At 37.3% G+C, this 26,610-nt stretch overlaps 1 protein-coding gene across 2 annotated transcripts in view; it reads left to right on the forward strand.

Moving 5' to 3' along the window:
* The window catches only part of sh2b3 (SH2B adaptor protein 3), a 61,671-nt gene extending 37,634 nt beyond the window's left edge, over positions 1 to 24,037 (forward strand). For both annotated transcript variants that reach the window (XM_030144171.1, XM_030144170.1), the window contains exons 3-8: positions 10,918 to 11,019; positions 11,146 to 11,234; positions 16,428 to 16,519; positions 17,596 to 17,810; positions 19,391 to 19,568; positions 19,961 to 24,037. In XM_030144171.1, the coding sequence (XP_030000031.1) occupies positions 10,918 to 11,019; positions 11,146 to 11,234; positions 16,428 to 16,519; positions 17,596 to 17,810; positions 19,391 to 19,568; positions 19,961 to 20,349 (1,065 nt within the window). In that variant the 3' untranslated portion in view covers positions 20,350 to 24,037. The remainder of the gene's footprint in view (positions 1 to 10,917; positions 11,020 to 11,145; positions 11,235 to 16,427; positions 16,520 to 17,595; positions 17,811 to 19,390; positions 19,569 to 19,960) is intronic.
* Positions 24,038 to 26,610: the final 2,573 nt, after the last annotated feature.

Below are 26,610 nucleotides of genomic sequence, written 5' to 3' on the forward strand. Positions count from 1 at the left end.
TTCACTACTATTGGCTTTCAAATAAAAATTAAGGCAGATGGCCGATATTGAAAAAAAAATCAATATATCGGCCCCATATATCAGCCGGCCGATATATCAGTCTACCTCTAGTAAAATACTCACATGGGAGGTGCAGGAGTGAGTGAATGTTTGGCATTTTGTATTGATAAATAGCATGAATTCTAACAAACATTAAACACTAACATTCCTGATTCAAAATAGTCATAATGCACTACACTGCACTTGAAGTCTGCCGGTGAGCTATGGAGACAAAGAAGTAAATTAAAACTAAAGAGAATTCTCTCTGACGACTTTTGTGAAATGTGCTTGGTCTCTGTAATGCGTCACTCTGTATGTTTATGTTTAGAGGAGGTCGGTGCCAGGCAGTGGTTGATAGGGGCATACTACATCAGCTTTTGTTTTTGGCAACCTCTATGTTAAAGGATTAATCAGCTCCACGTTGAACAACCACAGGATGCTACGCTGGTCCTTCTATTATCTGTGAAATGTGACCCTGGAGGTCGGTTTAGAGTAATGACATGATTACTACACATTACCTTGGTTTATAATATAATCATTTGAACCTTTGCTACAGCAACCACAACATGAACTGTAGAAACCCCACCTCACTTTCAGAGGAATGTTATAGGACTGTGTGTTTACATCTTTTATTTGGCCAGCAGTCAGTCCTCTACTGAATAATGTCAATTAGGGTTGTCAGGTCACACATGGTTCAATGCTTTGGCAAGGAAAAATAATTATGCCAGTGGCCAACTGTTATTTTGATGCAAGTTTTTTAAGTTTGATATTAGAAAATGTTTATGAAAACGGCAAAATTAGCAAAAAAAAAAAAGAAAGTATTTCCTTTAAGGATTTTATGCTTGCTTGAGGTGTTTGGGTTTTTTGCAAGTTAATATGTATAAAGAGTTAAAACTACTAAATGATCAGCTGTTTTTTCTGCATATTCCCGTAAAGTGTGAAAACATGGCCATGGCCAAGTTATTATCATGATCCATGCATACTGTAGTCAATACCAACAAACTCTGACAGATTAGCGCCTAATGTCCATATTCTCTTTACTTGTGTACATCATATACTGCCATTCCTGTCTCTTGTCAGTAGTGTCATATCTGGTTGTTTAACATTAATATTTAATGTTACTTGTGGCAGTAGACCATAACATGAAAATGTCACTAAAAACAAAAAATGACAGTCAGTTTTATTTATTTATGGAGAATATGTTCATATTTATGTTTATGGATTTTAGTGCAAAAAGTAAGAACAGAAGAGGAAGATCAGTTAACATTATTATCATTTGGATTGAAAGTCACAAAAAATACATGCATTTAACGGAGACATGCCTAAGTCACATTTTAGTTTTGCAACTTTTCAATACAGCCACTTAGATTAATGAAGGGGTCACATTTTATCTACAAGTCTTCAGTCTAGTTACCTTTCTACCTGCACAAATTAAAATAAAACCCTCACTTGAACATACTCTCCTGGTTTACCCAAGATTTTTGTATTGATATTTTAAGGAAATAATCTTAAAGTAGCAAAAGGAAAAAAAGGGCTGAGGTCCGAGTGCATTTCTCTAGGGACCATTACAGACTTCAGTTTTTGGATTTGGCAGTGATAGGAAGTGTGCAACGTGAGCATGAACTCAATCCCCTGATGAAGTTGATTCACAGAAATCAGGCCTGTTATGTTGTTGCTCAACCAGTCAGACATCTGCTGCCTGTTTTTTTTTTTTTTCTCCTCTTTTTTCTTCTTTTTTTTCCTTCTACAGACACACATGGTTCCTCAAAGATGCTCTTAGTCAGAAGCTCATTCACATTTTCACAATAAATTCCTCTCAATGAGTCAGAGCCGGCTCACGTCGTCACTGAAAACACACAGCGTACTCATCTCATTAGCGGTCGCACATCCTGTGTTGTTATGATGTTGATGATGAAGCTGTAATTCATACCTTTTATCATCATCATCATCATCGCTCTGTTTTAGTTCCACACGAATATTCATTAAGTAGCAGTGTCCAGATCTAAGCACACAGGTCTTCAGTTTCATCAGATTACTCATTTATTGTTTAGCTATCTTGACAAGCTGTAATGTAAAACTTCAGGGCTTATTCGAATAATTGATAATTACAGTAACTGCAAGAAACAGAGCCATTACTTGTGCCACAATCACGCTTTTTCCCCCTGCTAATCTTACTTCCTGGTTTTGTTGGTAATGAAAGATTGGCACACTTGAAAAATGTCTTTAATCGAATTTAACTCAATCTCCGTTCAGAGCCAGATTTTGAGTTTCGTGCCTAGTTTGCACAGCAGCTGTTGTTACAAGGCTTCAGAATATTAGATGTGATTATGTGTTGAAGCCACCGTCATGGATCCTAATGGTTTCATTCATGTGCAGACCTGAGAAGTGCCACAGTCATGGGTAGCAGAAAAGAAACATATATCCAGAATGGAACACAGTATAACATACATGTAAATATGAACATTTAGTGGATGTGTTTGTTGAATATGTAAGATTCTCAAGTACTTATGCTAAATTTGTGTTATGCTAGGAGTCATTAACTAACTCCATTTGTAACTTAATGTCTTTCTCAGTTGTTACATCCATGATAAAAGCCCATAGACTGATTTCTATGTAGAGGACTCAGGTCAGTTTTTCTACAAAACCATTTATGTTTATTAGTTTTTCACTGCCTCCCTTCTGCTCATCTACAGCATCAGCAGTGTACAACACTATATCCTGTGAGAAAGGGTGTTAAAGGTAGGGAAGGAGATGTTCCCCTGGAGCATTTTTTTTACTATATTACTTAAAATCCCCTTCACGCCCCGATTGCAAGCAATTAATTAAATGCTCTAAGACAATGACAAAGACGACAAAGAAAAAGATCGGATAGGAAAAGCTGTAGTTTTGTGTGGACATGGCCTGCCTGAGTGATAGGAATTGTGGTAGCTACATGTAAACAAACCAGCCTGGCAGACTGTACGGGGCTTATGCTCATGTCTGTATATAATGTTAACCAGGTAGGTATGAATTGGGGCTGTTCCGCTGACAAACATAATAGTGAAATGCACAGATTACAGCATTCAAAGCAACTTCAGTGGGCTGCTAGCCTGACATCAGCCTGACAATCAGCTGTTCTTACTAGCCCGAGATTACTTAGAACACGTATCAAAATAACAAACGAAAAGTCCAACTTCTAATCTAATATACTGATAAATATAACTTGAAACAATAATCATATTTGCTGTTTAGGTTCATTATGATGTTGTCAGGTATTTTCTTACCTGTGAATGAGCCATGAGAAAAAGGTAGCGAAGGTTAGCGAATTGATGCTGCTTCCAGTACTCTGGAGGCGTGGCTTCAGGGGGAAGTCTGAAGGAAAGGGTTTAGACTTTTGAATTGTGTATTTTCAAAATGTAGCTTGCTTGAACTGTTTTTCCAGGATCCTCTACCCTACCTTTAACTAACGACAACAAATTACCAGCTCCCACAACAACACAGACTCCACAGAGGCACACGCACACATGCACAGACCTCCTTAAACCTTCTGTAGCCAATATGTTTTGGCTTCATTGGGAAAAAATCTCATAAAAACCATTCAGTATATTGTAATTCAAGTGGTCTGAGACAAAATGAGACAATTCAATAGGGCTTTACAACATGTACCATATGCAGCCAAACTACTTCCAAATAAAACATTAAAAAAGAAAAAAACTACTCCTTCTTTTTGTTTTCATGCTTGCCTTTGGTCTTTCCATAGAGGCAGCTATAAAAACAGGTCATTAACAACTGTAATGACTAGTCACTACAAAAAGACATTGTGGATCATTGCAGAAGCAACACAGCAGCTCTTGTGACTGTGATTTATGTATTTATTTGTTTATTTATTGGCATGATTTAGTGGCTTGATGATATTGTCTTGTCCGTCTTTATATTTAGTCTATGGTTAGGACAGAGAGGACAGAGTGCAGTCTCTATTGATTATTACCTTCTGTGATTACACAACAATCATCAGCAGTAAATGACACTACATTATTTAATTGTCATCCCTCAAATGTGAAAATAACCACTCTTTTTCTCTGTAGGTTGTTCCTGTTTTTACTGCACTTGTGTTTGCGCTGACTGTATTTTCTCTATCTTTGCACATACACCAGGGTTTTTTTGTTTTTTGTTTTTTTTTTAGAAAACCTGAAGCTTTAACCTGAATTTCGAGAAGCAGAAACTAGTTTTTCTAAACGTCCTTGACCAGAATTCAGCTGTGGCAGCAATTTGGTTGGAGTTTGTTTTCAGTTAGTTCTTCATTTACTGACTCAGATCTCTCTAAATGAGTCACATCCCTCTCATCTCTGCGTCACTCTGCCTCATATTGATAATATTAAACTATGTGTGTGTGCAGTTACGCTGTCCATTCACAGCAGACGGCAAGCCACAGAAATTGCGTTGATGACGGGGTATATGTATTCTTTTGGTGTGTGTGTTTGTGTGTGTGTGTGTGTTTGTGTGTGTGTGTGGGATTAACACGTACATTCCTCAGGTTCACACACTGTCACACAGACTCAGACTCATCCGGTGCACAAAGCCCAGGAATCCGTCCTTCCCGCTCTTTCTTCTCTTCCTGCTCTTCATCCCTCCTCCTCTTCCTCCTCTTTCTCTTCCATCCAACGCAGCGTTTTTCTCTGTCTGGTCTGTTTCCTTTGGCTGCTTTTTTCTCTCTCACGCTACTCACCCCTCCATCCTCCATCTTTTTTCTTCCGCTCCCCTGCATATGTTAGTCCCATTGGGTTCGATGTTGAGCCAACTGCGTGCTGGGAACTTTGACTGTTTGCCATATTTGTACTTGAGAAAGTTTAGTGCCATTCCTAGGCTTGCGCTAGCCTATCGCCACATCGCCATTGGCAATGCATTTTCCTGGTTGGTGAAGTTTTTTTCAACCCATGTAGCCACAGTGGCGAAGGTATTTTTTAGTAAAATCAGCCAACTTACATCTTGTGACAACTTGGTTAAGCTGCCCCAAGCATACATACGCACGCCCCCGAAGCATACCTGATAGCTGCCGTATCCATCCCGGAAATCGTCGCCACGCCACCGTCACCTGATTTGCCTACAGTTGGCGGCAGTTTTTAAATACCCCCCACATCCGCATTCCACGGTGGGACGAAGTCAGCACAGCACAAGAGTGTAGGAAGCATCGGAGCCACCGCTCATAGACGAGACATAGTACAGCAGTTTAACCCCGTTACAACGTCCATTTCGCTAGCTCACTCGCCCATACCACATTCATCTCTGTTCCATTCTCCTGCTGGTTCATCCCATCCACTCATTCATCTGCATCAGAAGCCGGTCATCTCATCATACCAGTATTCCGGCAGCCTAAACCTGGACCGGATTTCATACTGACTGGACTGGACTGGACTGACTGACTGACGGACTGACTGACAGAGAAGTGAAAACGGGGCGTGAGTAAAATCTTTTTTTTTTTTTGTTTTCTCTAAAGCCCTGAATTTGAACTATGCACTTGTTTTTTTTATTATATTTAGTGGATGAATTGAATCGTTGTTTTTTTTTAATACCGAGAAACTGTGGAAAACCCAGAGTGGATTTTTTGTTAAAACAAACTGAAATGTTTTTTTTTTTCTTTTTCTTCTAAAAAACTGAACCAAAGCCTCAAGTGGAGATTTTGTGTTTGATTTTGTTTGGTTGGTGGATTTTTTTGAGTTTGGACTTCGGGGTGGGGGGGCAACAGTGTGTTTGAATTCATGTGTTTGTTTGCAATCATTGTTTAATACATGATTTTGAATTTTAAATGGTTTAAATGTGTGATTTCTTTCTCTGTCATTTAATGTGTAGGGTATTTGTTTAATTTAGACTTGCATCCTTTGTGTGGTTTGAGATATGACAAATATACAAAAGACTGAATTAAAGCGACTGACTTAACATCTTAAATGTCAGACTAATGACAACCTATGGCTCTGTCCATTGTCAAATAGTTGAAAAAAAGTCAATTATCTGAGATATCTAAGTTTAAATTAGTAATCAGTCCATGTACATTCTAGTCTGGGCAGGAGTACTTTCTAGTCTAAATAAAACAATTTCAAGAGTCCGTATTTGTCCATATTTAATTACCAAATGACTTTATGATAAATCATGTCTCACTGGTAAATTTATTTTATATTGAATCTCATATTGAATCTCATGAACATCAGTGGTCAGAATAATTGTATTTATAAGTCTATCATTTATTGTTTTGTTATACATTCGATTAGAAATAAAAATAGATGAAAATGTTGACTTAAGTTAATTTTTATGATTTTTTTTGTTGAAACTGAAGCCAAATTGAACATATTTTTAAGCTCAAAATGCACCAGAATGCAGGAAAAAGACTTCATTTTCCCCAAAGTTTCCCGGGGGAGCTATGCTCGCTGCCGAAGTCCGCTATGCGCCCCACTGCAGGGACCCACACTGACTGTGGCTTTTTGTGGCTACACTCATTTCTACTTCTACTAATATAGCCACAGTGGCTGTATCTTTCATTTTTCGTAGCGCAAGCACAGCATTCCCATTAACTGCTAAGTTCTGAACACTCCACTTGGTTGTGGCTGATGTAATATTATCTTATTCATCATCTTTCTCCGCCTTTATGGTGTTAGTCGAAATACTGCAATCATACATCTATAATACACATACATACATATAATACAATTACAGTGCTTCTGCTGAAATCCTTGCCATCACACCATACATTTGATACAGATAATCAATAATAGGCCTACACATTAGGCTAGGCATATTAAAGTCTTGAATTAAAAATGTTAAGTTTTTACAGCATGGAACAGTGGTTGCAATGGTAGCATCTTCCATCTTTTTCGGTTGGTTCTGCTGCTTGTCACTACCAGATCAACTGCCCATTTGCACATGCACAGCGGTAACTCTACTTGGACAAACTGCCTGAAATGCATTGCTAGAGACGTTCAGAGTAATTCTGTGCTGCACATTATTATGTCATTGAGTGTATCATGACTCAATAATTAATACTATTTTTGTTATTAAATGTTATAATTAAATGCAGTTTCAATGTAGTTGTTTTCTTCTTGCAGAAGAGAAAGTTTAGATTGTGTGATGTTGCATTCAGTAAACCGTATAAAGTACAGTTTCACCAATATTCCTCAGCTTAAATCAAAGTGCCAACAAAATAAGAACTGGGTTAAATAAACAGAATTTTATTTTATTATTATTAGTATTTTTTCCTTCAGAAAACATATCCATGGAATTTAATTACACAAGAAATGTCTCCAAGGAATAATCTCTATTTTATAATTCAGGTATTTATTTATTTATTTATTTTACAATTTTCACAAATCAAAATCTGGATTTTTTTGAATTTGATAGATATATTACCCATATATTACATTATATTATAGTTTTAAGATTTGACCTTGATCTGATCTCATTCCTTTCTGTGCTTCTTTAACATATAGACAATGCAAAAAAAAAAAAAAAAAAAAGAAGAAAATATTGGCTTATAAATGTGGCTGGTTGACAGAATATTGATATCGAGTGCTATATAACTTTGTAATACATTATATATTTTTCTTTTGTGTTCATTTTGTTGTGTGTTTTGATGTTGAAAACTCATTTTTTCCTGAAACATTCTGCTCTTCCATGTTTATGTCTGACCATAAAGAAGAGTTTAAAACCATTACACATTTCTTACATCGATATCAGTTTGTAGAATAAAAACTATGAGAAAATAGACAGGATAAGAACTAGGCTAAACTGCAAAAATTCCAGTGCTTCGTCACCTTTTTCTATTTTTTTCTTTTTGAGGAATAATAGTTTGATATCCATTTTGATATTTATGTGCTGGTACTAAAATTCTAACATGTTTTCCATATCACCCAGCCTTAAACCAAAAACACACATAAACTCTTTAGTCATCATTCAACTTGTTATTTAATCCCTTTGTAGCTGAGACCAAAAGGAAATAAACGCAAGGACAGTAAAAAGGGAATTCAGTCAATAGTGAACATGGAAACTAATGGAAGAAACATGGATCTAACAATTTGATTTAAAAAAAAAAATCCAATGAAACAACTAAAATAAAAGGGAAATGAATGAACCAGGATAGTGAAACTGAAAATGTAAAGTGCCGTCGGGATAAAAAATGAATCCTTCTTCTTTTTTTTTTTCCACACAGACACAGCACTTGACACAGCTAACATATGACACACACATTTGTAAACTCTCGATCAGAGACGTTGACCTTCTTGTTTCCACATGTTTCTCTCAGCTGTCACTCGCTTCATTTCAGAGGTGACTTCTAACCCCAACATGCCACGGGCCTGTACACATGGCAGATCGACTCATCCATCCATCCAAGTGTGTGTGTGTGTGTGTGTGTGTGTGTGTGTCTGTGACCGCTGCTCAGTTTGTTTATTTGTACGTCAACGCTCAGAGCCTTCACATCTCTTTACTTTTGTCTAAACACTTGGATTTTACATTTCAGTCCATTACTGTTCAATTTGTTCGGACTTTCCATTAATTTTTTTCAACTGTTTGACGTCTCGGCGAGTGTGTCATGATCTGACCATAAAGAAGAGTTTAAAACCATTGAGCCTTTTTCAGCTTGTTGCAAGTGCACATTGCTCTCATTTTGATTTGACTGTAACACCGTGCACATTATATTTTGCAACGTGAAATTAGTATAAATAAAATTAATAAACTAGGCTCTTAAACACAGCATCATAAAGTACAGGTTTTTGTCTCAAGTACATCTTCTTCACCTCTTGTTGCCTCATCATATTGTTTTCATCACACTGTTTTACGTTGTTTATGTTGTTTATATCTTATTGCATCTTTTACATCTCAATATGCCATTTACGTTGTTTTCATCTTTTACATCGTTTATGTTTTGTCACATCTTGTGTATTTTACAATGTTTTCCTTTGGTTACGCCCCATATAACTGTCTGGCTTCTTCATTTTTAAATTCGAACCAAAAAATCAGGTTTTAAATTTGACGTAACTAATGACTCCACATTTATTTTAACAATGATCAACATCAAGTGTTATGAAGTGTTTCCTTAGTACAACATTTTTGGTGCATGTATGTATGCCAGCTGTCTTAAATGTACACATACTTAGGTATTTGTATTAGTCAGCACTACCCTTTCTATATATTTTTTTGGACAGGGTAATCTGCAGAAAAAGTCAAGCATGCAGAGTACACACCGCATGCCTCAGGTCAGCAAGCCGCCAACAAGCATCCTGTCGTGTATCCACTAAACATCACTCCGTCAAATACAGACAAATACGACACACTGACAAAAGCTGACTTTTCCTGTCATGCTTGCAGTGGGCCATCAGTTTCTCTGGGCAGTGACCATGTGTATCCGTCACCCTCATGATATGGCATGACGTGCAGGTCTATTTACCAGGAAATATTGCAATAGCAACTGAGGTCAGATCTCTTTACGTGACCTTCTGATCTTACAGAGCTTTTAGTTGATAGAAAACACCAACGCAGTCAATTTTGTTGACGTTGACCCTGGGATTCTGAGGAACAAACCTACAAAGTCTGTACAAACCTGACTGTTGCGTCACTTTCAGGTCAGGTTTCATTGGAAAGGCAGAGGTTTGCATGTCACTTCACCACAACTTGCATCCTTGTCTAAAGGCTTGGTTCACCCAAATCACAAAGAACAATGTCACATTTGAAAACTCACTTCTTTGTCAGACAGGCTACACTTGTTTGTTTTGCAGAAATTGTGTGCTTCAGAGATAAAATGTGGTCAATCTCATACTTCGATGAGATGAATTGGAAAACAAGTAACACATGCTGATTGGTGAATGTGTTTAGGATACATGATAAAGTGTTATTACATATACACACAGGTTTATGTATATTTATATAATCGATCTGTACTTCTTACACTAGAGGGACTGTGTAAGTAAACATTCCTTTGAGTAAAACCCATCCTCTGATTAATTAATTTATTTCACTTTATTAATTAATTTAACACTTTTTAACAATACTGTGTCTGTAAACTGACACTTTGGACTTATCTCTTCTTCATTAATGCCTCAAATTTTGTAAAGTTTCTGCTTCTAGACTAGAATTATTGTTCAGATTGCTTGTAGGTAGAAAATGTTCAGCATGTTGCACAGTTCAGGGAATTTGGCAAAAGATTTTTATCATATTGTAATATTCATTATTCATTTGAGCCATTGATATTGAGTATATCTAAAACTGTGGAGCTGCTACTTTGTGCAGCTTTTTAAAGTAATTATTAGACCACTATGAGAAGGCTTGCTTCACAAATGTTATTAAGAAACAAGATAACTGTAAATGAATGACAACAAAAATTTACAACATACAAATTTAGAACATCAGGGGTTGATGAACCCTGAATATTCCCAAAACAAAATATTAAAAGGTCTTGTTTAAATACTGACATATTGAATTTTTACAGAAAATTACAGGTTGATATATTATATCACATTATATTATATTATATTATATTATATTATATTATATTATATTGTATTAATAATATTTTTCTCAGCGATATTCTCATTGTTGTTAAACATATAAGAAAAGTATTCTCTTGTATAACGTAACAGTATGCATTAGCTGTGTTATCTGTTATATGTATATGATGATGATTTATCCAATAGAGTTTCATATCAGCCTCCAGTGGTCACTAGTAGACATACTGTAGCTCTTCTATATCAGGCAGGTTGGTCTAAAATGTGCATCACTCATTCTGTTCTAAATACAGGACAGAATAGAGTCAGACTTGTTTAGGTTTTTCTGTCTCTCTGGCTTTTTGTGTTGTATTTCATGAGTAATGATCCGTCTGAGGTTGAGTCCTTCATTGTGTCGGTATTTGTGTGTTTTCAGGCCTCCAGTCCCAAACTGACGACTCATTGCTCAGATATTCAAGAAGTCCGTCGATGCAACCGGCTGGAGATGCCCGACAACTTTAACACATTTGTTTTGAAGGTGCGTGTTCGTCCTGCAGACTCTGAGCCCACTGCACTGTTGTTACACAACACTCACCACACGTTGTCTCACATCACTCTGTAATAAAACTGAGCATCATGTCTGAATGGATGTTTGTGTCTGCAGGTTAATCGAGGCAGCCTGATATTTGAGACGGACAATGACCAGCAGGTCAGCTCCTGGACCACAGAGCTGAAAGAATGTATCAGCAACAGGTATGAAACACTTAACACTTTAATGCCAAACGTATCATATTTGATACATGAGTTTTGAAGCCATGATCAGTGTGATATTTTTTTTTCTTGAAAAACCTGACGTATACAATTAGATACATGCAATAAACGGATAATCCACCAGGGGAGAGGAATTCGTTCACCAGAGGCCTTTCCAGTGACACTACATAATTGTCATTAATGAGGAAGGAGGCAGAACTTTGACAATTTTGAAAAGGAATGACTAATTTGTTAGATGTGTTTGTGTTATATTATGTTTTTGTTTTTTCAAGAATAATAATATTTGAGCATTGACAACCGATGTATCAAATATAATACAAAATTGAAACTCATACATGGAAATTGATATTTGAAAAAAAAAAATTGACTTTTCAGAAGGACCAATAAAGGCTCCTGTTTCAAAGAACTGGAATTTTCTGCCAGTGATTTAATGGTTCAGGCTTTACAGGGTTAAATACATTGCACAGACACACGACTCATACAAACTCAATGTCCAGAGGTTTCTTTCAACTCAATCATACGGCCCACAGACCAAAACCAGATCGCTAATGGGTCTAGTCTGGCCTGTGGGATGAATTTCTGAAATGCAAAAATTACACTGAAGATATTAACAGATATTAGTCAATCATTCATTCATTCATTCATTCATCTGATCTAGTAAAGTAAAGTAAAGTAAAGTAAATTTTATTTATAGAGCACTTTTCACAGACAGAGTCACAAAGTGCTTTATCAATTCAAATCAGAATCAAATTAAGTTTACAGAGACCCAACAGAATCCTTCAGGAGCAAACACTTGTGAGTGGTGACAGTGGCGAGGAAAAACTTCCCTTTAACGGGCAGAAACCTCGAGCAGACCCAGACTCCTGAAGGATGGCTGTCTGCCTTGACCAGTTGGGGTTAAAGAGAGAGAGAGAGAGTAAAGGAGGAGAAAAGAGAGAGCGATAGAGATATAGAGAGACTGGGGGGCGGGGGGGGGATGACACATGGAGTACTTTATGATGAATACATAGAGTGTAATCAGTCTGTGGTGGTCCTGGGTCAGGTGGGAGACTAAAAAGCCTTTTTGAACAGGAGGGTTTTGAGGTGTTTCTTAAAGCTCTCTACAGAGTCCATGGACCGTAGGTGTAGAGGCAGGTCATTCCATAGACGTGGTGCCACAGCTTTAAAAGACCTGTCACCGCGTGTGCTAAAACAGGTGCGTGGAACCGACAGCAGGTGCTGTCCTGAAGACCTCAAGCTACGAGTTGAGCTGTAGGGCTGGATCAGGGAAGCAATGTATGCAGGGGCCTGGCCATGTAGGGCCCGGAAAGTTAGCACAAGAATTTTGAAATGAAGACGATATAGAACGGGGAGCCAGTGGAGAGATTTAAGGATGGGAGTGATGTGGGTTCTCCTGTTTGTGCGGGTCAGGAGCCTGGCAGCAGAGTTCTGGACAAACTGTAGACGGGCCAGCTCCTTCTTGTTTAAGCATGTAAACAGGCTGTTGCAGTAGTCTAAGCGAGAAGATACGAAAGCGTGAACGATCATCTCGAGCTCATTTGTGGACACCATAGATCTGAGTTTGGAGATGTTGCGTAGGTGGAAGAAACAGTTTTTGACTAGGTGTTTGGAGTAGAATTCTAAAGACATGTCCTGGTCAAAGATGACACCCAGATTCCTCAGTTTGGTCTTTACCGAGGAACTCAGGTCTCCAAGGTGATGTTTGATCCCTGGGATTGCACTGTCCGGGGCAATGATGAGGGTCTCAGTTTTGCTGGAGTTCAGCTGGAGGCTGTTCTCATTTAGCCACTGCTTCAGCTCTGACAAGCAGTTGATTAAGGAACTCAGTTTGTGGGCTCAGAGGAGTTAAAGGAGCAGTATATCTGGATGTCATCCGCGAATAGATGATAGGAGACATCACTATACTGTTGGATAATGTGGCCAAGTGGGAGGACATAGAGTAAGAATAGGACTGGTCCCAGGATAGAGCCTTGGGGCACACCACACAGTAGATCCGCTGAGTCAGATTGGAAGTTGTTTATTGACACAGTGAAGCTTCTGCCGGTCAGGTAAGAGGAGAACCAGTCTAGCACAGGACCTGACATCCCTACCAGGTCCCTCAGTCTCTCAATCATTATGGTATGGTCCACTGTGAACCGATCTCTGAACCGCTTCATTCTCGTGAGGGTCTCAGGGGTGATGGAGCCTATCCCAGCTATGTTTCGGGCGGAGGCGGGGTACATCCTGGATGTGTCGCCAGTTCACTGAAGTGCTGACATATAGGGACGAACAACCAATCACTCTCACATTCGCACCTATGGGCAATTTAGCTTAATCTAGTAACCTATTAGTGCATGTCTTTAGATGGTGGGAGGAAGCCGGAGTACCCGGAGAGGTATTAGTCAAAGGTGTCAAAATCGTTTAAGTTTCTTGAGCCACGTACAATTTGATATCAAGTGAGTTGAAACAGTAAAATACTACCATCACAATAACCTATAAATTATAAGTCCAAATGTTACTCTTGTTTTTAGTGAGAAAAGGTAAAATTACATGAAAATGTTTATATCTACAAGTTATCTTTTTTACAAAGAATGTGAATAACCTGAATGAATATGAACATTTTCAAATGTTTTAATATATATGTCATAATGTCTCAATATTCTATGTTTTCCTACATGTTTTGTGCATTTGTAAATCCACTGCGGTCTGTAAATTGTAATGCACGTGTAAATGATAAACCAAGGCATAATATTGTTAAAGTTTCACTTATTTTTCGTAGGAAATTTCAGGTTCTTCATGGTGGTTCATGTTATTCACATTTTTAAAGGATAGTTTGCTGATATAAATATTTTCATCATGTAATTTTACTTTTTTCACTCTAAAACATGAGAAAAGTTTGGATTTGTCATTATTTATAGGTTATTATGTTATTATTTTAATGGTCCGGTCTGTTTGAGATCAAATTGGGCTGTATTTAGAACCAGAACTAAAATGAGTTTGACACCCCTGATTGAAACTCTGTGACTGTATGTCATCTAAAGACAGTGTGGTGTATTATGCATCTGAATGTGACTTGATAAACAGAGGAGACTCACACATACACACACACACCTGTAGTGTGTAACAGCAGCCTGCGTCGAGTGGAAATGTACAGCGCTCAGACTTTGGCTGTTTTTAGTGTTTGTGGGCATGCTGGATGTTTACTTGTGCAGAGTTATGTATTTGCAAATGCAGTTGAGGATATTCTGTAGTACATGTGTGTATATATGGGCAAACATTGGTGTGTGTGTGTGTGTATTCTCACCCTTTGCAGTTGCATTTGGACTTGAATGAGGTGTGCTAGTTTGCGTTAGGGCCTGATGAACTCCAGCCTCCTCTTCACCGTCTGAAGACACTAAAAAAAATGACTAGAGTCTCATTTAAAAACACAATGAAGAAACATTTCATCCAGTGTATGTGTGTTGAGACTCAAAATATAAGATGAACCCAAATGTAGAAAGGTATATCATGAACTGTCGTAATATTAAACATTATACTGGCTCTTCACGATCACTCTAATATTGAATGATGCACTTTGCTGGAATTACAACATTGCTGGAATACATTATTCACAAATAGCAAGATAGTAGGAACCATTACTTCTGAAAATTAAAGCAAAAAAACATTTTTACATCTTTATTATAGTTTTTTCTCGTTTTTTTTTTTTTTTTTTATTTAATGTCTTCTATAATTTACAATTTGTCTTTTATATTATTTCATCTTTTCACATTTTAACATAATTTTTATGGGGTTTTTTGTTGCTTTGTTTCATTTTGTTACATTTTTGTCATTTTCATCTTGTTATTTTATCTTGTTTTGTCTTGTTGTCGTTTGTTTTTGACATTGTTATATTTTTCATTGTTTTATCTTCTCTTGTGTTTTTCATTATTTTGTCTTACTACATTTTTCATTTCGCTTTCATCTTGTTAGATCTTATTGTGTCTTTTATGTCTTTAAAATTTTTTCCTATTTTTACTTGGTTTTTTTTGTCTTTTTCATCTTGTTTTTTCATTTACATTATTTCATCTTTTAACTCTTTTACTTCTCTTTTTACTGAAACCTCTTCTCCTTCCTCCTTCATAGTTTTCTCAACATTTACAAACTCTTCCAAAGAACAATTTCATGAAAATGAAGTCACACACCATATTATTGATGTTTCTCAGTCAAGTCTACAACCTGTTTTGGTTTTTGATTATTGTTGGAAAATTCAGATGTAGTGAACACTGATAGGTTTTTAACAGTGTTTGGACTGAAGAAATGCAGGTCTGTGTCACAAAGGACTAATGTTAACCATGTTAGACAGTGCTTTGGAGAAGGATATTGTGGGATTTATCGACAGAAATAAAAATCTGGACTTCTTCAGATTTACACATTGACTTCTCAGACAGAGTGTGTCCCCACTCTGGCACAGTTAAAATAAAACGGCAGAAGAATGAAGTAGAAAAAACACACACTGAGGAGAAAGGAGACTTTTCTTCCTGTTATTCAGAGCGCTGTGATCTCCAGTCAGCATTTTAGCAGGATTTGGCGCTGGCTTCCCTCTTTAACCTTCCCGTTTTCTTCCACGTACGAACACATGTTCAGCCTCATTTGTGTGAACGTGTGTTCGTGGTCGTGTATTGAACAGTTAAGTCTCAGTTCACATGCGAATGGGTGAATTGGACTAGGCTTCCTGTCTCTGCTCGGTGTGTGTCTTTGTGTTCCTTCAGCCTGCTGTTTCCTCTGTGTTCAGTAAAATCCCTCCACAGTTGCACACATACATGCAGACACATCACACTATGCCTGTGTTTACCTATTTCCATCCAGCTAATAATGGAAGTTACATTTAGCATCAATAAATCCTCACCACAGTGCATCCACCAGTCAGTGGAAGACATCTGCAGCTGCTATGTGCATATTTTCACAAGCAAACAGAAAGAGGATGCTGATCTTGAGCTCAGGCAGAACTGAAACCTGCTTATGAAGACATATGTTGGAGCCAAATGGGAAAAGTACTTATTACAAAACAAATTTATTGTGGAATTGACCTATTTTCCTTCTCAAAGGACTTCACAGTGAAAATAAAGTGCTGCAGACAATACTCTGTGTGTATATGTGTGTGTGTATGTGTATATATATATATATATATATATATGGTAATCTGTTGTTGTACTGCAGGTCGGGCAGCGTGGATCTGGAGCCCCTCCCCTCATCAGCTGACAGCTCTGTTTCAGCCAATCACAGAGGGAGCTCTGAGTCAGGGAATCAGAGTGAGTGATGGGACAGGGTGGGAAAAGGTGATTCTGGGATAAAACTTCAATAGAAAAAAAACATATGTGGTCTTTGATTTTAACATCTTAGAAGTAAAGTCAAACTTACTGACTGTGGATGTTTTAAAAAGAGAGTTCTGCTTTCACTAAATACCAAATCTTTAATAAAGGAACTATTAATTTGGAATTCACAGGCTCATCCTTTAAATGAACTTTTTATCACTCTCAATGTTGATATAAAATGCAATTTAATATATACTATAGTCATATTCAAATGATGTGGAAATGTTACATATGGTAGCTTTAATTCTCTCTGTAATTACTAAAACTGCACAGGGCAACATAAAATATCAGTCAGATTTGAAGATTTTAAGGGATTGGCTGCATTTATTAAAAAATAACGATAAAAAAAATAATGGCAAACTGAAAAATTATGATTCAGATTGAGATTTGTATATGCAAAAGTTAATCTAAGGTGTAATTAGGTGGAGTGCAGTAGCAGTAGTTATTTAGCCACATTATAGAAGCAAAATAAATATAAACTGACAAATTATTTGGTAAAGATTCATACTGTCTTCCAAATATTATTTGGATATTATATTCCAAACTATTATTTGATTTTTTTTTTCTATTTGTTTATTGTTTATTATTATTATTTTTGTTTTTCTTCCATATGTTTTGTATTATGTCTGTGTCTGAAATAAACTAAACTAAACTAAAACTAAATATAACTATTGTGGGTAACTCATTTATCAGACAGGGGGAGTTGTTTGTCAGGATGCTGCTATCCTCCTGAGCAGCCTATAAGACACGTCACAGCAACATCATGTGACGCTTCTGACAAAGGCTACAGGAAATAGCTGAAACTAGTCAAGCAGGTAAACAAACAGCTACCCCTGTCTGATAAATGAGTTACCCACAATAGACAAGTTATTTTATAAGGTGACAATATGGCAAACAAGTGGGCTGATAATTCCAGAGACTTTCTGGTCACCTGATGATAGCGAGTCCTGTATCTGGTCAGAACTACATATTTCATGGATTTTAACCCGGTGCTGCCATGTTCTGCCCTCCAGCCCCTGTCACCTTCACCCTGCCCGAGCAGGGCATCCAGAAAACCGATCACTTCCTGTTCTCCTACCCCTGGTTCCACGGGCCCATCTCCCGAGTCAAGGCCGCCCACTTGGTTCAGAGCTCCGGACCAGAAGGTCACGGGGTGTTTCTGGTCCGACAGAGTGAAACACGCAGGGGAGACTATGTCCTCACATTTAACTATCAAGGCAAAGCAAAGGTACAGAATCACAAAGATGAACTGTCTCACATGGGATGCACTGATACTGGGCAGGAACTGGGAATTCACACACTGTTCTCCTTATGATACACACTTTGAAGAAGAAATGTTTACCCATAAAGACCCAGTACTACTTTTGTGGCAGTTCCAAAATATTTTTATATATATATATTTAACTTTTTTTAAGTGATCAGTGAACATTGATTACAATATTATCCTCTTTATTTTATGTATTTTCCCATATTTAATGTACTATCATGTAGATGTTCATAAAAGATCACATTACAGTTGCAGGTTATTAGATTAGAAACAAAGAAAACTGAAGAAAAAGTGACAGTAAAAATATCAATAACTGAACATAAAACGAGTGTCTCCATCCACTGTCATTGATCCGACTCCATGGGTTTTACTGGTGAATCATTGTTGTAGAAGGTGACGGTGTTTCCACGTTCATTACAGAGCCTCTAAATGTCCAAATGGGTCATATCTGGAGACCATGAAAAGATGAAAAACTGCATTTTACACCAATTATTTACATGTATTGATCAGATTAGTGGATCAACAGGTATTTAACATTTTAGATCAGTAGATGGTTTTGGTCACGATGGCTGTTTGGGTCTTTATGGGTTAAACAAGCACACAAAACATCACAGAGAACTGATCAGTGGGATTTAAGATTCATCTAATACAGGGGTGTCAAACAGAGCCCGCAGGCCAAAACCAGACTCCCAAAGGGTCTACTCCTGACAATGTGATATGTGAATAAGGACAACTTCAAATATTCTTTTTGGTTTAATGAGAAAAAAGTAAGAAATATCATGGAATTATTTATTATTTATTTATTGACTATCCCTCTGCAAAATAATGTGAATAACCTGATCAAATACAAACAACCTGAAATGTCTTAAGAAAAATAAGTGCAGTTTTAACAGTGTAATTAATGCCTGTTACTAAATATTTTGTGCATTTGTAGATTCATTGTAATAATAAGCTGAGACATCATTTTCAGGTTCTACATGGTTATTCAGATTTTCATCATGTAATTTTTTAAAACTTTTTTCACGTTAAAACAAAGAGAGAAATTTGGATTGCTATTTATAAGCTGTTATGCTGTTATTTTACTGGTCCTGCCCACTTCCAATCACATTGGACTGTATGTGGCCCCTGAATTAAAATGAGTTTGACACCCCTGATCTAATACATCATTGTCAAACTAATTTTAGTGCAGCCCTTTTTGATCTCAAATGGATCACAGCAGCAAAAGAATAACATAGTAATAACCTATAAATAATGACAACTCCAAATGTTTCTGTTTATTTTCGTGCAAAAAAGTTTAAATAATATATGAGAATGTTTACATTTACAAAGTATCTTTTCAGAAACAATGTGAATAACCTGAACAACCTGAAATTTCTTAAGAAAAATAAGTGTAATTTAAACAGTACTATGCGTCAGCTGATCAGTTATACGTGTGTATACAGATCACAGTGGATCTACAAAAGCACATACATTTAGTGATGGCATAATAATAATGATCTAATACATGGATCTGTGTTCTGTCCTCCTCTGTCTTTGTGCAGCACCTGCGTCTGTCTCTAACTGAATGGGGTCAGTGCAGGGTCCAACACCTGCGCTTCCCCTCCGTTATGGACATGCTCAGTCACTTCCGCCTCTTCCCCATCCCGCTGGAGTGCGGAGCCGCCGGCGCCGTCACGCTGTCCAGCTTCGTAGTGGCCGGATCCAGCCCTCCTTCACAGGGTGAGGGTCCACTCAGCTCAGTCAGACCTCTGTCAGGGTCAAGGAGTATTGATTATTACCCCGCCCCCCAAAGGGGAGGCAAGGGAGATTGTTTTGGGTTTGGTTTTTTTTGTTAACACTCTAGCAGCAAAACTATTGCTTCAGTTTATACCAAATTGGGTTTATAGATTGCCAGTGACCCACAATAGATCTGATTACATTTTGGGAACAGTAGGCCAAAGTTCAAATTTTTTTATAAATTTAAAAAATATATATATTTCCCATTTACTTATAAAGGGTAAAATTTCAAATGTCTTTTGTCTGTCTGTTTTTAGTTTGATTTTGCATGACATCATTTTCCCATCATGCCCCTGCAACAGAGATAACAGATGTGTTTCTGTGGGTTGTTTCAGGTCAGCTGTCAGGCGCCCTCCTCGCCCCGTTCTCCCTGCATCGGTGGAGCTCGGAGCCCAGCTTGGCTCACTGCAGCCTGGCCCGAAGCTCCAGTCAGCCCCCGTCCTCCTGCTCCGCCACCAGCAGCGGCAGCACCTCCACCTCCGCCTCCACCTCTGGTCCCAGGTCCGCCCCCCAGCCATCCCCCCGCGCCAACCCTCCTCCACCGGATCCCTCCTCTGTGTCAGCCCCCGCCCCTCTGCGTCGGAGCGAGTCAATGGGACGCAGGCCCCTGTTCCGCCACCCGAGCACCCACGCTCCCATCATCCCTCAGCGCGACTCGGACTATGAGCTTGAGCCTGAGAGAGGACGCAAGCGGGCGATAGACAACCAGTACATGTTGCTTTGACCGCCGTGACCTCAGACAGACAGACAGACAGCAGTCACCTGTGAAGCACACATCAAACACACACATCGAACACACACATCGAACAGCTGATACTAACGTGATCAAACACACTTCTGAAACCTTGGATGAGTGTATGGTGTTTTCACACAGCACCGAGTCAGAGTGGGTGTGTGTTGACCGATGTGAGACCACCACCACAGTCCACAGTGAATGTATTTCTGGAACATTGATGAATATCTGTGTTTTACTGATAGGGAGGTTGTATGTGTGTGAGAGAGAGGGAGAGCCGTGTGTGTAGCTGTCCTCCAGCCCTGGCAAAAAAAAAAAAAGACATTTCTAATTGTGATCAATATGATCATCGAGGTGCGCTTGATTTAACTTCTTTGGCACGTAACCACATGGGAAAGTTAAATCCGGTGGTGCTTTGAAATATTTAAGATCACACATCTAAAAGTGTGGAGCAAACTCCCAACTTTTTATACAATAAACAGCACTCTATTTTAGAGTGTGAACACACTCTAGTGCATACTCCTTCTCTTGCGCATTATTATGTATCAAAGTGCACACGCTTTCAGTGCACTTTAGAAACAATGTGTATTATTTTCTATACACAGATTCTTTTGTAGAAAATTAGAAAACCAAATAAAAAAAGCGATGAAACCTTGGTTAAAGTCAGTCGGGAAGCTGTTTCCTAGAAATCGTAGTGTTTTTTTCATCACCCCAAACCTCCTGATAAGCGATTACAGAGAACCACAGAGCAGTTTTCAGATCAGCGTTCATCAGCACTGCGTCGCTGCAGCAGTGGGAACAGGTGGCTGTGTGCACTGTGTGTCAGAGTGTGTGTGCACGTCTTTTTTTTCTTTTTTCTTTTTTTTTTTTTTTGATGAGTGAATATGTGCGTCAATGTGTTCACTATCTTCACCTCTGTCTGTCCTGTTCCTCAGTGCTTGGTTTTTGTAAAGTTACCAGAGTCTCTTTGTCCAAAACATGAACTGTGGAAGTACAGCACAGTTTATATTCAGAACCAAAAACACTGGTGATGCAAGGGAAGGGTGTTAAATTATTTAATTGTAAGAATTCTACTCAGATTGAGTTTTTTGGGGGGGCATAAAAAGAGTTTAGTGTCACCAAAGCAGAAAAAAGACCCAATGGAAAACAACAGGACAAATGTCATTTAATGTCACAGTAAAGACCAACACAGTCAGACCTGCATCGGTCTTAAAAGTGACTCAAATCTGAAACAGAAATAGGGTTTAAGATCAGGGGTGTCAGGGGCCACATACAGCCCACTTTGATCTGAAGTGGGCCGGACCGGTAAAATAACAGAATAAACACCTATAAATAATACAACTCCAAATATTTCACTTTATTGTAGTGCAAAACATTTAAATTACATTATGAACATGTTGATTATGAACTGTCCTTTCACAAAATAAAGACCTGAACTACCATAACCAACCTGCAATTTCAGAACATTATTATGCCTCACCTTAGTTTTTACACATTAGAGACACAAAACATGTAGTAACAGGCATAACATTGTTAAAAATGCACTTACTTTTCTTAAGAAATCAGGTTGTTCATACGTTATTTGCATTTTCTGTGAAAGTATAGTTTGTAAATGTCAACATTTTTATAATGTGATGTTATTCAACCTTAAAACAGATACAAATTTGGAGTTGTCATTACGTCTAGGTTTCTATGCTATTACTTCACTGGTCCGACCTGCTGGAGTTTCACATCCTCGACTGTTAATATCTTTAGTGTCAATTTTGCACTTTGTAAATTCCTCCTTTGGGCCAGTTTTGGACCTGTGGTGGTGACACAGTGCAGGTCCAGAGTCACACAAGTGCCTCTGTAGATACAAAGAAGAACAGATAGACATATTTTCTTACGACTACAGATCAAAAAGAATCTCCACTGTGGCGTCACATCTTCAGCTCTACTTCTTACACTCATAGCATTAACTATTTTTCTTCAGAATATTTTCTCCACAGTAACCAAAAATAGCTTAGATCGTTTTTAGAAATAATGAAAATGAAATACAGTCGGTAGGTGTTTGAGCAGGATTTTGAGGTGCCTTCACAAACGCTCGATTTAAAGCTGCACTGTGACAGGTCAAAGGTCACTCAGGTGAGACTCTCCGCTGCCTCATCCGATGAAACCCGGTCCTTCCACCTCCCGTCTGTGGAACGACCAGGTTTCTCATCCCTCTAGCGAATCGGAAGAACTGAATCCGTTGAAGAGATCTACCGCGTTTGCGTTCCGTCTACGAAGCAGAAAATTCCGCAAACTCACGTCATTTTCACACACACACACCCTAATCTCATTTATCCAAAGATAAAATGTATCAAGTCTGTATTTTATTTTAGTAACTGAGCCTTCATATTTCATATCCTGCAGCTGCGGACTTGTCTGATTGTTTTCTAACTTTGCTTTAACACTAACTTTAGCAGCTGATAAAGATTTACCTTCAGTAAACCTTAGCTTCATGTATCGATTAGACCAGATTCAGTCTTGCTGTTTCCGTTTTCTTTCTTTCTTTCTTTCTTTCTTTTTTTTAAATTTTTATTAGAGTGAAATTCTCGTTGGTGTGTTCAGGAACATGACCAGAGTCAGTGGGCTGTGATTCTTCTCTCAGTAGGTCAGCTTTGTCGACCAAAGGAACAATGGTTGTGTAAGTTCTCTTTAATGTATGATCACCATCAAACTGACATCTTTGAAGTGTCTATAAGGGGAACAAAAACAAGGACGTTTTTGGCAAAAGTACGGTTGGTCTTCCTGCCTTTATGTACCCGAGTCTAAACAAATCCCAGACCCTCGTCACCTCCTCCTCCTCCTCTTGTTCCTCCTCCTCTTTTTCACTTCTCCTGAGGGAAAGCAACGGTAACAGTAACTATTTTGACTATCAGTCCCCTCTCTTTGCTGATTCTTAGTTGTTTTTTTTTTTACTCTAGGGAGAATGACTGTGCCTTTGCCAGAAAGCTGCTGTTGCTTTTCCCCGTTTTCCAAAAACTCAGGGTGTGATGTTGTGCAGAACTTGTGTAGTGCAATATCTGACAGATGCTCAGTGCTTCACACCTTTATGTACGAAGGAAGGCTTCTTCTTCTTCTTCTTCTTCTTCTAGATGGATGAAATAGTGTAAGAATCCCATGTTTGCACCTGCTCAAAGGCTTAAAAAAGTATGATTTTCCAGAAAAACTCAACGCATTGTTGAAATAACCCAGGGCTTTAACACCGCTTTAAGGCTGCTTCTGTCACATGGTTAGTTTATTTTCTTCAGCTTTGTCTCCACAATCGAGTTAATGCCAGATAAACACCCCACCCCCCACCCCCACCCCCTCCCCCTCCACCCACCATGTACCTCAGGTGACTTTATGAAGGTATCCTGTCATTGATAACATACACTCCAGCCGCAGCTTTTAGTCTCCCCATGTTTATTTTAGAGAATAAAAATGTCCAGTTGATGAATGTAATGTGTTCTCAATACTGTTGGTTCTGTTTAACTTAGCACTGTAAACATTCCAGTTCAACATCCCTTCAACAGCCAATGAAAAACCACATCAGCGCTTTGAAACCTGTCATTGTGTCGGCATCCCTTTCAGTTATAAGCATTCTAAATTATATTAAATATATATCAACTGTATATTTGACTTTTTGTAAAATAAACCTAACCAAGAAACACTGCAGTCTGTGTGATTTTGTCTGACACTGGAGCTTAATTGGAGAATCTTGGGCTTATTATTTTACGTGTAAATCATAGCATACGTTTACATTTCTGACGTAAACATGAAACTTGATGCTTTAGTTGCTTTTCAGTTTTTTTAATGTCCTCCTTGTCCAAGTATCTCCAATGTGTTCATTTATGGGTTCAACTGTTAAAACTGAAAACTCCTATATTTCTGACTTTTTACATATTTCAGGAAAGCTACAAACATGATGGTATCAGGGTTCACACATATTTTTCAAGGACCAGTAAAATAATTTCCGTGACTACTGACAACTTTTGACAGAAGTGACAAACAGCAGAATGTTTCAGTCTCTGTTGCTTATTTTCATATTTCCTTCAAATACTAGCTAATAAGTTATTTTCTAATGATATCCAATCCAAAATGCTGGAAAATGCATCATTTTTGTCATAAAATAAAAACCCAATGCCATTAGCCAACACATAACCTTCCAATATTTTAATATTTTTCATCAGTGTCCTGGTTCAAACCTGGTGTACTGTCAATTTGTGAATTTTATCTGATAAAAGTCAGCTCTGCAAATTCATCACAGCTGAAATATGACAAAGGACATAAATACCCCTAGGAGTGTTTAGGTGTGGTGGCCCAGAGGTGCAACAGCTCAAAAAAATTATCCATATAAGAAAGAAAAAGAGGACAGCCCCAAAAAATTATCCACCGAAAGAAAAAAAAGAGAACAGCCCAAAAAAATTATCCACAAGAAAAAAAAGAGAACAGCCTAAAAAATTATCCACTATAAGAAAAAAAAGAGAACAGCCTAAAAAATTATCCACTATAAGAAAAAAAAGAGAACAGCCTAAAAAATTATCCACTATAAGAGAAAAAAAGAGAACAGCCTAAAAAATTATCCACTATAAGAAAAAAAGAGAGAACAGCCTGAAAAATTATCCACTATAAGAAAAAAAGAGAACAGCCCAAAATATTATCCACTATAAGAAAAAAAGAGAACAGCCTGAAAAATTATCCACTATAAGAAAAAAAGAGAACAGCCCAAAAAATCATCCACTATAAGAAAAAAAGAGAACAGCTTCAAAAATTATCCACTATAAGAAAAAAGAGAACAGCCCAAAAAATTATCCACTAGCCCCAAAAATTATCCACTATAAGAAAAAAAGAGAACAGCCCAAAAAATTATCTGCTATAAGAAAAAAAGAGAATAGCCTAAAAAATTATCCACCATAAGAAAAAAAACAGAGAGCAGCCCAAAAATTATCCACTATAAGAAGAAAAAAAAAAATAAATAAATAAATAAATAAATATATATATATATATATATATATATATATATATATATATATATATATACATATATATATATATATATATATATATATATATATACATATATATATATATATATATATATATATATATATATATATATATACATATATATATATATATATATATATATATATATACATATATATATATATATATACATATATATATATATACATATATATATATATATATATATATATATATATATATATATATATACATATATATATATATATATATATATATATATATATATATATATATATATATATATATATATATATATATCGTCCACCTTTTCAATTAGGGGGCGCTTTTTACCTGAAAGGTCTCTTGTTTTGGGCTGCTCTCATTTTTTTTCTTATAGTGGATAATTGTTGGGGGCTTGTGGATAATTTTTTGGGCTGCTCTCTTTTTTCTTATAGTGGATAATTTTTCTGGCTGTTATCTTTTTTATAGTGGATCATTTTTTGGGCTAGTGGATAATTTTTTGGACTGTTCTCTTTTTTTCTTCTGGTGGACAATCTTTTGAGCTAGTGGATAATTGTTTGGGCTGTTCTTTTTTTTATTTTTATAGTGGATCATTTTTTGGGCTGTTCTCTTTTTTCTTATAGTGGATCATTTTTTGGGTTTTTCTGTTTTTTTTTCTTATAGTTGATAATTTTCTGGGCTGTTCTCTTTTTTTTCTTAGCGGATAATTTTTTGGGCTGTTGCACCTCTGGGCCACTGTATTTAGGAGCCTTACCCCCTTATGAAAGGGTTTAAAAATATGGATTTACAGTCAACTTTTCATCAGAATTTTAAAAAATCATCTTATAATATCAGATTTTTCCAAAAGGTTTTATCCCATGACTTTTCCACAACTATTTTACTTTATTTCATTACTTTTCCAGCCCTGGAAAATTTGTTTCACATTCCTTCATCTATTGAATGTTACTACTCTAGAACTACTACTAAAATAATGTAATACAACTTCTTTCACTTAAGTTTTACATTAAAACCCACCTTCCTCAATTTATGAGGTCTGAATGTCTTGCATTATTAAAGGTGTTCTGTAACATAAACCAGAGGAGTTTGTCTCACTCTCCATAAACTAATTTTTGACTTCTCCAGTCCTGGGGTACAGGATTTTAAAACTCCATGATCTTTGCAGGTTTTACAGGAAGATGCCAACATGGATGACAAATCAGAGGATTCAAGACATTTCTGTTGGACAAATTGTAACCT

The sequence above is a fragment of the Sphaeramia orbicularis genome, chromosome 9 (genome assembly GCF_902148855.1).
Source record: "Sphaeramia orbicularis chromosome 9, fSphaOr1.1, whole genome shotgun sequence".
Lineage (NCBI taxonomy): Eukaryota > Metazoa > Chordata > Actinopteri > Kurtiformes > Apogonidae > Sphaeramia > Sphaeramia orbicularis.